Genomic DNA, 14320 nt, shown 5'->3' on the forward strand with positions numbered 1-14320 from the left:
AAGTCTGAATGACTGCACGTCTATGTCAGCGCACAGCTTGCCTTTCCATCTTAAACGCTGAGATTTATCAGGACGATCGGCAAACCCACACAGCGGAGCACCAACCCAGCTCAGCTCGTTAGAAATCACCACCACACAAACGCTCACTGCCAGCAGTCACACTGTAGCGCTACAGACAAACAAACCCCGCCTGGATTCTAGCAAGTCAAACCAAACCACGCTCTGGAAAGCTGAGTAATACGGAAGTATTTATCTGTCGCAGATTCTAAGGTGGTAAAGACAGAGGGAACCTTGATGTTCCATTACCTTAAGGTGACTCTTGTCTACACTCAGATAAGGAGCCGAGGGGAAAGGACGTCATTTGAGTTTATGGGTTAGAGAAGGCAGGGAAAATTAGCAACATTACACCAGAGTATCCCACCGGCACAAGCACCATATGCAATAAGCAGAGGTTCAAGGGCTTCAGGCTGAAAGTCAGTCTGTAACCACCTGCCAGGTAACGCAGTGAAGCCTGTTTTTTCCCATCCTAAGTCAACAGAAAAATGTGCTTTGCTCTAAAGTCACCTGCTTGCTAGTCCGAGACTCCTGGGAATGTGCCGAAGTCAGCTACAGCACAGCCATGGAAGTCTGAGATGTTTTAAAGACAGTATTTCTGACATAATGAACCATTCAGGACATGTATGTTACCAACACTTGAAAGGCAGGGTGAGGACGAGTTCTTTGTCACTCTGGCTAAAAAAAAAAGGTAGTTTTCAAGGCCTTTTTGTCAAAGTGGAGAATGAGGTAACTACGTGCTCTACTGTAAAACCAGAAAACTTGTTTGACTCTCTCAGCAAACTCAAAGGATAACGGTACCGTTAACCCCATAATTTCACATCAAGGTGCTCTCGACTGGACACTCTGCAGTGACAGGATGATGACACAATAGAGGAAATGGACGTCCTAGCAAAGAGACGCTCCAAAGCTGCTCCTGAAACAGCGTTATGCAGCACCTGACAACGTTTCCCCCATTAAAAAGCACCTACCCTTCCTGGCAGAACTACTGCTGTAACCACGCTCGATGTTCCAAGGTCGTACAGGCAGAGAACACTTCCCTCTGCTTCTCTCAAGCCAACCAGCAGCCCCGTTCCCGTCTGCCAGGAAACCTCCTTCACCACGCGGATGGTGGGAGGCTGCTCACGGGCTCCACTGAAACGGTGTGCAGAGAGCCGCTCTCCCGTCACAGCGCTCACGACCTCCAGCTGAGGGCCACACGCCAGCCAGGCCAGCCCATCTCTCCCTGGAAGAAGAGAAAAGGCTGGCTAAAGCAAACTCCCAGGAGAGGGTTGAAAACAACGGGAAAATCACAATCACTGCCCCTTTGCTTCAACAGAAGTAGCTCACAGAGCAAGAGAGGCTTACCGAATTCGGGTCGATTATTGAAAATCACCCACTGAATCCTCAACCAATGCATCGTAAAATGAACCACCTTATTATTTTGCATTTGGACTTGGCATTCCTGCACTGAAGAATTCTGCTTGTTTGGGATAAAGATTACAATAGATTGGTCTCTAGTCTTTATACCATATTCAGCTTGGTTTTGCTAGAAATCATCTAAATACATATGAGAATACAACTCCTAAAGCATACTTCAAATATGGCAAAATCTCAGCCAATTCTTTTCTAGTTGACTAACTTTGCTCGACACACGCCTACTTTGGGCAGGGATTTGGACTTCAACAAGGAATTACCTTAAAATGGGCACTGCGGGAGCCAATTTCAACTTTTACACGCGCTGATCACAGAGAGAAGTTAGCACATTTAGTTTCACTGAACTACTTCCAACACAAAGGGAGTATTAACTCAACTACTGCACTTACAGTCACACAGAGAGATTCTACATGGTCTCAGCAGAAGCCCGGACACCCAGGCAGGCCCCCGGCTCTACCTTCAGATCACCGACAAAGTCAGCTACCTCATCTGCTCAGCCGCTCTCAGCAGCTCTCCCGGGACACTCCTCTGCGTCCCATTAAATATCTGCAAACCTGGCTGCAGCGCCTAACAGGGCTTTCCTCTTCCTTCTGTTTTTAGTCAGGCTAGGAAAGAAAAAGCAGGGGAGGCTGCCTCTCTAACACTGTGGGAGAACTAGTTCTGCACGGGATGTTATGATGGTACCAATAAATACAGCCCAAAACCACACCAGGACTTTTTTGAAAACTGCCTTTCATTCCATTAGAAGTTGAGGAGGGCTCACTGACTTGCCCGTGTTATTTTAATAGCTCAAGACTGGCGCAGGCTGTTGTCCTTTCAAAGTTTAACTCTACTAATGTTTTAATGTTAACATTTTTCATCATTTTGTCATAGTTCATCCTTTCTGTTCTCTCAAAACCTGACGCACCTGAGCAGCACCAACCTGACACAGCTGATGCTGTGACCCCGTGCCTCAGGTCACCTCCAGGCAGTAACAACTTCACAGCAAGACCCAATTTCGAGGAAAAGGCTCACCTCTGGAAAACCGCCCGCGCAGCACAGACCCTCGGGTGAGCTCATCTTCCCCAAGAGCCTGAATGGTCACCTCGGGAAACTGCAGCAGGCTGCTCGTTACCTGAGCCGCGAGGTCTCGCATTCTTCACTGTGAATAGAGAAGAAAATGCAAAAAGAGGCTCCTGACAGCCATCGACATTTTTCAGATTGACAGAACTTTCATCCCTTTGCCGTGAATAATCTCCCGTCCACCTCCTGCGGCTCTTTTCCTTAACAAAAGGGCACTCAGGACAGGTTTGGATCTCACAGCAGAGCAAAAGCAGAATCCTTTGCTTTTCTGATGCCTACGAGATCACCAACAAAAAGGCACGCAGGGGTACTGACAGGATAAACAACACGGGGAAAAAGCCCAAGACACTGGAGTCAAGTCAAGCAAGGCGGCACGAGTCAGAGAGTGAGCTTTGCATTAAAAAGCTCCAGAAAATAAATAAAAAAGAACAAGTTGAGAAATTACATGTTTGAGCAGAATCACATCCAGCCAAGTCAGTGTTCTGGGATGTCACCGTTGACTGACATGTAGTACATGAAAGTCAGATTCAAAGGCCAACAATGTTACGGGCTTACTGAAGGAAAAGCTACAGATACGGTCAGTCGCAGCTGCAGACGTGATGTCACAAACCAGGTTCACTTCAGTGCCACCAAAAGAGAGGCCTTGCTGCTGCCCCCATCTCTCCATCTGCTCCTTCCTTCTGCTCCTGTATCCCTGTGCCTTCGCTTGCCCTGACCTGCACACGTTTTAGAGCTCCTTAGGAGCCACATTAACTGCCCAGGCAGACAGGGAACGCACCCACAAGAGCAGAGAGCTTTCCACCAGCTTAGAGAGTGAAACGGGGTTGCAGAGAGAGCCAGCAAGCATAAAAGCCGGCACAAGGAAGGAGGCAGGACACTGCACCGGGGAGAAGGAGAGGGGATTTGCCCATCTCCATTCTGTGGCCGTAAGCCGTCCTGCTAGCTCATGCACGTGTGAAACCACACACTCACTTTGCAAGGAGAGCTGCAAGAAACCCCTTCGCTTTTAGAAAGGGCAGCACCCAAGGCACTCTCAGTCAGCTCTGGACTCCCTCGTGCACGTAGAGGCTCACTCTCGCACGGAGGGAGGCTGAGGCTGACGGGCGTCACTCTTTCACTCAGCCAGATGTGGAAGCTAAAGTGATCTCAGGGAAGCATTACTTGGTGGTCAGAGAAGGGACAGCATTGCCTGACACTGCTCGGGTCACATTGTCTAAGGAAAGAGGACAAAGAGTGGGAAGAAGCCAAAGAAGAAGAAATGGAATAAAAACTATGCTCTGTTGAGAAAAACAGCATCTGCTTTGTTGAACAGCAGGGAAAGATCACAATTATAGAGCTTTTTGAATTACTATTAATGACTGGCTCAGTGACATTTTCCCCAGAAATACAGCCCCCAACAGCCCCGATCCCGTATCTGATGCAGACCACAGATTTCATTTCCCTTTACATGAACAAACCCAAACCCGAGGCACATCAGCGTTTGACACTAGAGCCCCTTTACCCAGCTGCCTCCTAGGGTTATTCTCCAACACGACTATTCCTGCATGCAGGAGCTGCAGTCCCTCTCCAACGCGGCCAAGCTAGCAAAAGCTCCTCAGGTCACTCCTGAAAGTGTGCTCTGTTGCACACTGCTTGGCGTACCTGGACAGGCGGGCGCAGGCGCCGAGTGTCTCAGGGCAGAGCGCACACGCAGCCGTCCCGACAGAGGCAGAGCCCAGGGAAGACAACGTTCCCAGCGCTCCCACAGCGCCGGCCCCTCACAGCACCAGTTCCAGAGTCACGGAGTCACAAGGGAGAGAAAGGCCTTCCGGAATCCCTGGGGGCAGCTGGTCCAGCCCCTGCGCAGGCAGGGTCCCCCAGAGCAGGCTGCCCAGGGCCAGGGCCCGGCGGCTGCTGAACCCCCAGTGCTCAAACACACCCCTTGCAAACAGCCGCCCGACGAGGGGAGCTGCGGAAACGTTGGCAGCCCACGCGACAGGCCCCGGGGTTTGGGCACTCGCTCCCACCAACTGAAGTATCCTCTCCTCCACACCAGTAAAACACCACCCCACCAGCAGGGGCTTGTCACCATTCTTCCTCCAAAGCTCTGTCCGACGGCTCACTAGGCAGAAGACACAAAGTTAAGGGAAGCCTGATTAAGTTCGTTTCACTGCCTTAAACCAGCAAAGCCCAGGCACGTGGAAGCAGGAAAACGAGCTGAAGCAGGCAGGGAACGAGGAGCCGCCCTCAGCAGAGCAGGACACGGCACCGTGTGCCCAAAGGCAGGTGACAGCTGCCAGCCAAGGCTGACACAGCCACCCTGACTGACGGGCCTAAGGCGGCACTTGAACCACCGCGCTCAGCCCCACACCCCAGACGGGGGGTCAGCGGTGCCGACAGGATTAAGTCCTGACTGACTCCCGACAACAGACGCTGACGCTGACTGACGCCAGCCAGCTGAGTGCGGGCAGGCGATGCTGGCCGACTGACGCTGGCCGACTCACTCTGGCCGACTGACGCCCGGCTCGGGGCCTCCTTCTGCCCTCGCACCTGGGCATCACCCCTGATGGAGCTGGGCGGGCAGAGGGGTCCCTGGCGCGGCCACTCATACCTGTCGGGCAGAGCTCGGGAAGCTGGAGAGGCCCCTGACTAGCAGAGGCGCTACTTAGCGACACGGAGCCGCTACTTAACAGCAGCTGAAACATCAGTGTGCCCTCAGCACTCTGCCAGCGACGCTGAAGGACATTAACTCTATCCCAGCTACAACCGGCACAGCTCTGAAGTTTTTAACCACCTCTCCCGTGGAGAGGAGTGTGGATTAAATGCCCAGCTCCCCGTTGGCTGCAGACCACAGGAAGGCACCAGAGATGGCTCTATAATTTTGTGTGAGGGAAAGGGCTGCGGACAAACCAAACGCGTTCGATATCTAATACTGTAATCACCTGCGCAGTTAGGCTCTCTTCTCAAACTCCTCCTTCCACCTGTCAAGAGGATTTAACTACATAAGTAAAAAGGGAAAAAAGCTTCCTGCCTTTTTTCCCTTTAAGTGAGAAGAGTCCTTTCCTGTTCAGGCTCTGCTTAAGTCTTAAATAGAGCTGGTGACAAAGTAATTCCCTGATCTCCTCTTTCTGCTTTCAGAAGATCAGGTGTGATGTTTTGAAGTAACAACCATGGGAGCTGCACTTACATCCGTCACAGGAACTGTTTCCACAGCAGGCACTAACAGCGGCATCGGACATTGCATCTTCACAAATGAGACACAACAACTCATCTGGACTAGGATCACCAGAGCAGGATGAGGAGGAAGAAGAGGGCGATGGCTCCTCTGGCAAAAAGGGAGGCTTTTCCTTCTTTCCTCGCACAGGAGCTTCCCTGGAGGGGGAGAGGGCCTGGTGGGAGAGAAAAGTTTAAAGATGGCTCAAAGAAAACTTTTCCAAGCTTTGGATTTTATCAAAGGAAGAGAACAGATGGAATTCTCTCACTCCACATTAGCCTTCTGCAACGTAAGCCTTTGGTTTAAACTACTTGTCTACAGCCACAACCCTAGAAGAGGGAGGGGGGAACAAATTTCCTGCTGCAGAACTCTCCCTTTCCTTTGACCAAGCAAGAAATTAGCTCAGACCAGAAAAATAACTTTTGGACAGCTAGAAATCAGGTGAAATGAATCCCACCTCTCCTTTGCCAGACGGCAAATGTAACTTGCAGGCGCAGCACCAAGTTAGTCTCCGACCAAGTTTGTCTCTGAGTGATTACATTTTAGAAAGGGAAGGAGCCTGTGTTACAGCTTCTCCAGAAGGAGATCCATGGCAGCAAAAGAGAAGTGCTACCAAGCGCAGTTTAAAACAGCCGCTCCTCTCAGCACACAGGAGTGTTTTCTTAATTTACAGCAACAGGAAAAGTTCCGTCTCTTCCACACACGGGAGTTCATAGAAGTCAGAGGGGGGGGACATCTCAGCCCAGCGGCAATTTCTTACGTTTTGCAAGGAGCCTTTGCAACATCAAACAGAACCAAAACGACCTCTCCAAGAGAACGACTCCGCTACAAACACCACCAAAATGCTCTGCAGAAATACACGTTCTTAGCACAGCACAGGTTTAACCAGCTTCCAGGGGCATGAACACGGGGACCACCCTACTGCAACATGAGACAGTATCACAGATTTTAAGATTAAGACGCAATGACAGTGCTTCCTCCCCCGTCACTACAGGCGCTGGCCAGTTCGGTTGCATTGCCACTCACACTTCTGCGCGTGGTTTCTCTTGTTCACTGCTCGGTCAGTCCAATTCATTCCATACTTACGCAGGAAGAGCTGGCATGGCGTATTTCCCACTGCTTGTCAGCACGGCACCCTTTGGGTTGGGATCTTTCCCCTCCACCATGGAACTCCACGGAATTCCTCTGCTCTTTCTATCTCTGGGAACAGGCTCAGAACTTTTGTCCTGCTAAGAAAAGAGGTGCAGACTTATCTCGTCTGAAGAACCACGTTTAAAATGACATTTCCATGAGTATTTGAAGCAGCAAAAGCCTCTCATCCTCTCATTTTACCCAGCATAAGTGTTGCTCAACTAAAATACTCCTTTGCCTCAGTGAATAGAGCCGGGATGTTCCAAAGGCTTGGGCAGGGTTTTGAACTCACTCGACATTCTTTGGCTTAACTTCAGGTTCCCTAAGGGCGAAATACCCCTCAGCTCACCATCCACTCGGAGAAGGGGCACAAACCCACTCCTCCTCCAAAGCGCAGTGCAGAGTGAGAGCTTAATTCCCTGCTCTGGATCCGTCCCTGGGGAAACTCCTATTCGCCACCTGGGTACGAAGGTTGGATTCACGCCTCACGCACACACCTTCAGTGAGTAACGTTCAATGGCATGAATACTCAGCCAGAGGCTTGGGCAATTAAAACACGCAGCTATTCAATAGGTGGGGTCAGCAGCAACATCTTGGTTTTATACGAAATACTAAAAACCGTGAACCGTCATTAAAGGACTTGAAAACTGAAAACATTTCCAGCAATATTGAAATATAGAAAAAGATGCAAGCAAGCTCTCAGAGAGCGATTGATGGACTTATTTAACGTCTATGACCTGGAGAAAAGAACGATTCACGTTTATAATTCCAGGTGTCCCTTGAATTCTGAAGGGCTTTGCAACACTGCCTTAGAACCCCTCGATTTCAGTTTTACTGAAATAAACTCAGCAGTGTTTCTTGAGAGCTCAGGCTCAAGTGCAGCTTTACCACAAGGAAAAAGGGTAACTGTCCTCTTTCTCCTTTTCCAGCCTATTGAATTATATCATGCCCCAAGCCCCAGGTAAGCTTACGCTAGGAAAACATTATCAGAGAGGCACGTGACTCACTGCTTATCGTCTCCTCAGTTGTTCAAAAGCGCAGAATTAAATCTCACAGTCGGCGCGGAGGGAGGGACCGCACGGAGGGACGGACCGCGGGGAGGGAGGGACCGCGCGGAGGGACGGACCGCGCGGAGGGAGGGACCGCACGGAGGGACGGACCGCGCGGAGGGAGGGACCGCGCGGAGGGACGGACCGCGCGGAGGGAGGGACCGCACGGAGGGAGGGTCCGCACGGAGGGAGGGACCGCGCGGAGGGACGGACCGCGCGGAGGGACGGACCGCACGGAGGGAGGGACCACGCGGACGGACGGACAGTGCGGAGGGACGGACCGCACGGAAGGACGGACCGCACGGAGGGAGGGACCGCACGGAGGGACGGACCGCGCGGAGGGAGGGACCGCGCGGAGGGACGGACCGCACGGAAGGACGGACCGCCCCAGACCCGCGGCGGTAGCTATTGCAACACTCTCGTGTCGCTCTCGTTTTCTCTCTCCCCCCTTTCTCCCTTTTTTCTCTCTTTCTCTGCTTTTCTCTCGCGTCTCCGTCGCTGGCCAAATGAAGGGACTTGGCACTTTGATGCCGTTTTGAGTCTTAGTTCTGTTCCCGAGAATGTAGAAGGAACCTGGCCATGGCAACACGTTGGAGTCAGTCAGAAGTTAAGCCCAGCCGCCCCCAACCTCCCAGAATTACCTGAGGTCGGTTGGAAAGCAAGGGGGTTTAACCTCTGCCAAATTGTTCAGCCCGACAGTGGATCGTGACAGACTGGTAGGAGTGTTACCGAAAAACGCGGTAAAATCAGAAACAGCTCTTTAACACCAATTTAGTATTAAAGAGCAGGCATTCTTTATTCACAGCGCCGGATGCACGCGGGATCGCTCCTCCTAACGTGCCTACCTTACGCACCTTTCCCGTACAATTTATAGATCAAAAAGTTACATATTCATAGATATTCATTATTGTCCTTTCTACCGATCGGTACAAACTTGCTCGTTCCGTATGTAAATTACTGCGCAGGCTCAGTTATCCTCTTCTGTTGTTCTCTTTTGAGTAGGTGGTGTTACTTGGGTCGGTGGTGGTCCGTGAGTCGGTGGTCGCGATCTGCCCCTGTCGGAATTACCTTTTACCTACTCGGCTCTTAATCTTGGCAGTCCTGGCCAGTTTTCTCAGCCCACTACACGAAACCACATTTTGTCATCCTTTTCTGACAGCAGCACATTGTCTATTGTTTCGTTCACATTAATGATTACCGAGGGACTAAAATGCAGATCAGAGAATACACTGATTGGTATACTCCATGTCCCCAGACTTAATGTCCAGTTGGATAAGGCTGTACGAGGAGTATAGCAACATCTGTGGTTGGTTAATTCTATCGCTCTGGTTACAGGAGCAGCAACAAAGAGGCGGCTTTAGCAGTTTTTCTCCAGCAGGCATGCCCTGCTGCAAGGTCTGGCCTATCTGCCCAAGGACTGGACTAGGAGCAAATAAAGAGGAAGCCGTCAGCTGCTTCCATCTGCAAGAAATACCAGGTCAACAATTGCTAAGTTCTTGCTGTTCATATCTCAGGGTCCTTTAGAGAGCTTGACATCTCCGCGTGATTCCCGCGAGGCTTCGGCTACCACGCGTGCTGTGCCTCACAGCCTCGCAGTTAAATTCCCCTTCCTGCGCTGCAGCTGCTTCGTGCAGTGGCCATAAGCTGCTCTGCTCCTCCTGCGTTTTGCTGGCGAGACGGCTGTACGAGGGCGATGCTGGCGGCACACACCAGCTACGGGGCTGCTCCGGTCCTCCTCTACACCCTTCCCTGTTCCCTCTTGCTCCTTCTAGCAAGAGGCTGTAACAGTAGCAAGTCACTTGAGCAACTCTTCTCTAGCATGCAAGTCCTGTCAAACCAGTAACATGATACACCTTAAAGTCTCTGTTCCTTTATGGATTATAGAGCTGAGACAGAACACCAGCAACACCACCATCACCACCCCCAGCCACGGCAAAAAAGGTCACATTTCTGTACAGCCAGCCACCAGATGAGCCGGTAACAGGAGTGTGTGCCACTGGGTCGCTGAGGCCAGCAGGGACTGGGGTCCATTTCTGAGCAGCGCTGGCCTGTATAGAACCGAACCCGTTCCTGCTTTTCAAAAGCTTTCAATATTAGCCATGAATGAACTGGTCAGTAAGATACCTAAAAAAGAGGTTTTCAAAAAAGAGGATTTCAAAAACATTATTTTAGCAAATGGATTCATGAGCAGAGGGACCACAGAGACATTTCACACTTGTACAAAAGCAGGTCTTATATAAAAACCACAAGCAAAACAAGGTGAAATTAAAATGGAAAAAAAAAATGAAATAAGAGAAAGAAAATGGATTGGGGGGCAGTGAAGACAAAGTATTGTCTAATCCTTTGGTTATTTAGCTGTATAAATATTGATTGTGCTGACAGGTCGCTGACAGTTTTTGGGGGGTGTGCCTGGGTCTGCTGGTTGCTGCCAATTTTGGGGGAAACTTGAGGATTTGGGGGCGTTGCTGTGTCAGGTGCATGCTGCTAGGTCTGGTGGGTGCAGCCAGGTGTGGGGTGCCTCTGGATTTAGGGTTTGTTCCTGGACTGGGGCAATGCTACCAGGTGTAAGGGTTATTTTGGGTTTGGCGGCTGCCGCTGGGTTGACAGCAGCCTCTGTTCCGGTGGACACAAGCCCTGTCCCTGCAGCAGCGCCCTTTTAACACTCAAAGCCTCATTTTTAACACCCAAAGCCACACTTCCAACGTCCAAACCCCTCTTTTAATGCTCAGTGCCTCCTCTTTAGGTCCCAACCCTCACTTTTAGCAGCGGCCCCAGTCCTTTTATGCTCAAACCATCATTTTTTCTTTCCAAAGCCTCACGTTTTAGAGTCCAAACCCCTCGTTTAAGGCTAAAAGCCTCATCTTTTGGTCCCAGACCCTCACTTTCAGGGTCCAAACCCCTCTGTTAAGGAATAAAACCTCAGTTTTTAATTCCAAATCTTCAGTTTTAGGGTCCAAACCCCTACTTTTAAGGGACAAACCCTCACTTTTAAGTCCCAAACCCTCACTTCTAGCATCGAATCTGGTCTTCTAGTGCTCAAACTGTCACTTTTTCATTCCAAACCGTGAGTTTCAGAGTCCAAACCCCTGTTTTAAGGCTCAAAGCCTCATTCTTAACACTCAAATCCTCACTTTCAGGGTTCAAATCCCTCTTTAACTCTCAAAGCCTCAGTTTTCAGTTCCAAACCTTCACTCTCAAGGTCCAAAGCCCACTTTTAAGGCTCAAGGCCGCATTTAGAGCTCCCAAACCCTCACCGTTAGGGTCCAGACCTGTCTTTTTTACTGTCAAAACCTCATTTATATCTTGCAAAGCCTCACATTTAGGGTCTAAATCATTGTTTAGGGCTCAAAGCATCATTTTTTGGTCCCAAACCCTCACTTTTAGGACCCAAACCCCTCCTTTTTAGGGACACCCCCTCATTTTTAAGTTCAAAAGCCTCCATTTTATTGTCCAAACCCCTCTTTTAAAGCTCAAAGGCTCATTTTTAACAGCCAAACCCTCACTTTCAGGGTTCAAATCCTTCTTTTAACTCTCAAAGCCTCAGTTTTTAGGTCCAAACCTTCACTTCAAGCGTCCAAACCCCACTTTTCAGGCACAAAGCCTCATTCAGAGGTCCCAAACCCATCCTTTCCATGGACTAACCCTCGTTTTAAAATTCCAAACCCTCCCTTTCGTTGTCCAAACCTTTCTTTTAACGCTCAAAGCCTCATTTCCAGGGCCCAAAGACTCACTTTAAAGCACCCAAACTCCTCTTTTAACATCAAAGCCTTATAGCTAGGACTGCAAACCTCACTTTTAGGGTCCAAACCCCTCTTTTAACGCTCAAAGCCTCATTTGTAACAGCCAAACCCTCCCTTTAAGGGTTCAAATTCCTCTTTTAAAAGTCAAAGCCTCAGTTTTAACACCCAAAGCCGCACTTCCAGCATCCAAACCCCACCTGTAACGCTCAGTGCCTCCTCTTTAGCTCCCAAACCCTCAGTTTTAGCATCGACTCCGGTCCTTTCATGCTCTAACCAGCGTTTTTTCTTTCAAAACCGTGCCTTTTAGAATCCAAACCCCTCGTATAAGGCTAAAAGCCTCATCTTTAGGTACGAAACCCTCACTTTCAGGGTACAAACCCCACTTTTAAAGCTAAAAGCCTCCGTTTTAAATTCCAAAACTTCACTTCTAGGGCCTGTGGTGGTTTGGCCGGCAGCTCAGCCCCACACAGTCGCTCGCCCCCTCCCCACCGGTAGATGGGGGAGGGAATCAGAAGGGTAACACTCGTGGGTTGGGATAAGAACAGTTTCATAAATGAAATTAAAAGAAACAACAACAGAAATGCAATGGAAAGGAGAACAACGAGAGGCGCAAAGCTCCGTGGGGTGGGGGGAAAGGGGTGGGAAGGGGGGGGGGGGGGCGGGAGAGGGGGAACGAACCGCCGGAACAAACCGCCCGCGCCGCAGCCGCTCACCCACCGCCGACCCGCCGCCGCGCCGCTCCCGAGCCGCCACTGCCCCCCCCACCCCCGGCCCCCCTTAATATCCTGGTCGTGGTGTCACGTGGTATGGAGTGACCCTGCCACCGGCCAGTCGGGGTCAGCCGCCCCCACCGCGGCCCCGCCCCTCCCAGCCCCGCCCCCACCCCCACCCCCCCCCCCCCGCGGCAGAGCGCGGGAAGCCGGAAAGGCAGCCGCCCCCCGCGGTGAGGAGAATTAACCCCTTCTCAGCCAAAACCAGCACAGCCCCCTCCCCCTATTCCACACCGCTCACGCTGTGCCCAGGTCCCACACCTGGGCTGCTGCCCACCGAGTCAGTCATCGCTCCGTCGCTGCTGCACTCTGCTTGTGTCGCAGTTTATCCTCCATGGCTTGGGAGGCTCGTACTCTGCTATCGTGGGTACAACACAGAGGTGACACACGATGTTATATAGCAGTTCGCATTGCCCCATTCAGTTCATTGCCTGTTTTCGCCCAAAATCAAACCCCCTTGAGGCACACATCGGACTTCTCCGTCCTCCCGCACCACCCACCAAGTGCACCCAGGTCCTCGAGCAAAAGCGATCCCACGAATGGCTTTGCCTTTGCCGGAGGCAGGGAGGACCCAGACTGTGTTGCCCAGCGTACTTTTTGCGTGGCTACAGGGGCTCCATCCCCTTCCACAGTATGTAGGATTTCTGACTGGGCAGGGCCAGCTCGCCTGGCAGATCCCCTCCTGTTGACTAACCACGTGGCTTTTGCCAAATGTGCACCCCAGGGCCTGAATGTCCCACCCCGCCTTGCTCTCAGGGTAGTTTTTAACAGTCCATCGTACCGCTCCATTTCCCCAGAGGCTGGTGCGTGACAGGGGGTGTGATACACCCACTCAGTGCCGCGCTCTTTGGCCCAGGTGTCTATGAGGGTGTTTCGGAAATGAGTCCGTTGCCTGACTCAGTTCTCTCTGGGGTGCCATGTGGCCTCAGGACTTGTTTTCCCAGACCCAGGATGGTGTCTGGGCAGGGGCGGGGGGGATGGGATATGTTTCCAGCCAGCCGGTCGTTGCATCCACCACTGTAAGCACATGGCGCTTACAATGAACAGGGCCTATTGCTTTTCATCTTCCAACAGTTTGTTATACAGTGGGGCCTCTTCAGCACGTGGCACCCCCTCCTCTGGGGATATTCCAAAGTCTTTGCCTTCTGGCCAGCCCATGGTCACTTCCAAGACACCTGGGCCACTGGGGTTTCCTATTCAAGCCTGCTGGGTGATCAGTGCCACCCATTTACTCCATGTAGCATCACTTTCTGCTAATCCCACCTGGCACTGCTTGTGGTTCTCCCAAGTGCGGGGGGCTTTGAAGAGCTCTTGGCGCACAACGGGCACCCAGCCTCTGTTCGCACCATACCCGATCGTCGCTCATGGGCTCTTCCCTGAGCCTGTCACACACCTCCCTCCTGCATCCTTCTCTCTCTGTCCATTAACATTACAATTGCAGCGTCACACTACCAGCAATCAGGCTTTCGCTAATAACTCATGGTCTAGTCTGGGTTTAAACCACGTTCAAGAGCAAGGCACACCACACCGTTGGCTGCTGTGGGGTGAGCCTGCTCTTGAACCACGCCAGGTGATGCACGGCCCAGGAGTGAGTGACCTGAACCAACAGGCACATCAGGCACCGTCACCTGCATTTTTCCCTCTGCCTCACGTATGGGTCACCCACACAGCTCAGTGCATTGGAAAACGCTTTTTATTTGAGGAACAGCTGTAATTCAGAAGGAACCGCAGAACATTTCTCTCCGAGCATCTCAAAGGCACTCATTATCGTGACTGCTTTGGTGAGAACAGCATTCCTGCGATGGAAACCTGCAAGTTTTGCACAGAAGACAAAAGTACCAACAACATAAGAAACAAATGCTATCTTACTACGAGAAATTCTATTATTTCATAGCATTTTCCGAC

The 14320-nt window shown here is 51.2% G+C and overlaps 1 protein-coding gene across 1 annotated transcript in view; it reads right to left on the minus strand.

The window, feature by feature from the left end:
* The window catches only part of LOC135317502 (protein ELYS-like), a 29526-nt gene extending 26921 nt beyond the window's left edge, over positions 1 to 2605 (minus strand). The window contains exons 1-2 of the mRNA XM_064473795.1: positions 2485 to 2605; positions 1026 to 1279 (exon numbers count right to left, since the gene is read on the minus strand). Of these exons, the coding sequence (XP_064329865.1) occupies positions 1026 to 1279; positions 2485 to 2605 (375 nt within the window). The remainder of the gene's footprint in view (positions 1 to 1025; positions 1280 to 2484) is intronic.
* Between the last annotated feature and the right edge of the window lie 11715 nt (positions 2606 to 14320).

Source organism: Phalacrocorax carbo, chromosome 26 (genome assembly GCF_963921805.1).
Source record: "Phalacrocorax carbo chromosome 26, bPhaCar2.1, whole genome shotgun sequence".
In the NCBI taxonomy this organism is placed as follows: Eukaryota; Metazoa; Chordata; class Aves; order Suliformes; family Phalacrocoracidae; genus Phalacrocorax; species Phalacrocorax carbo.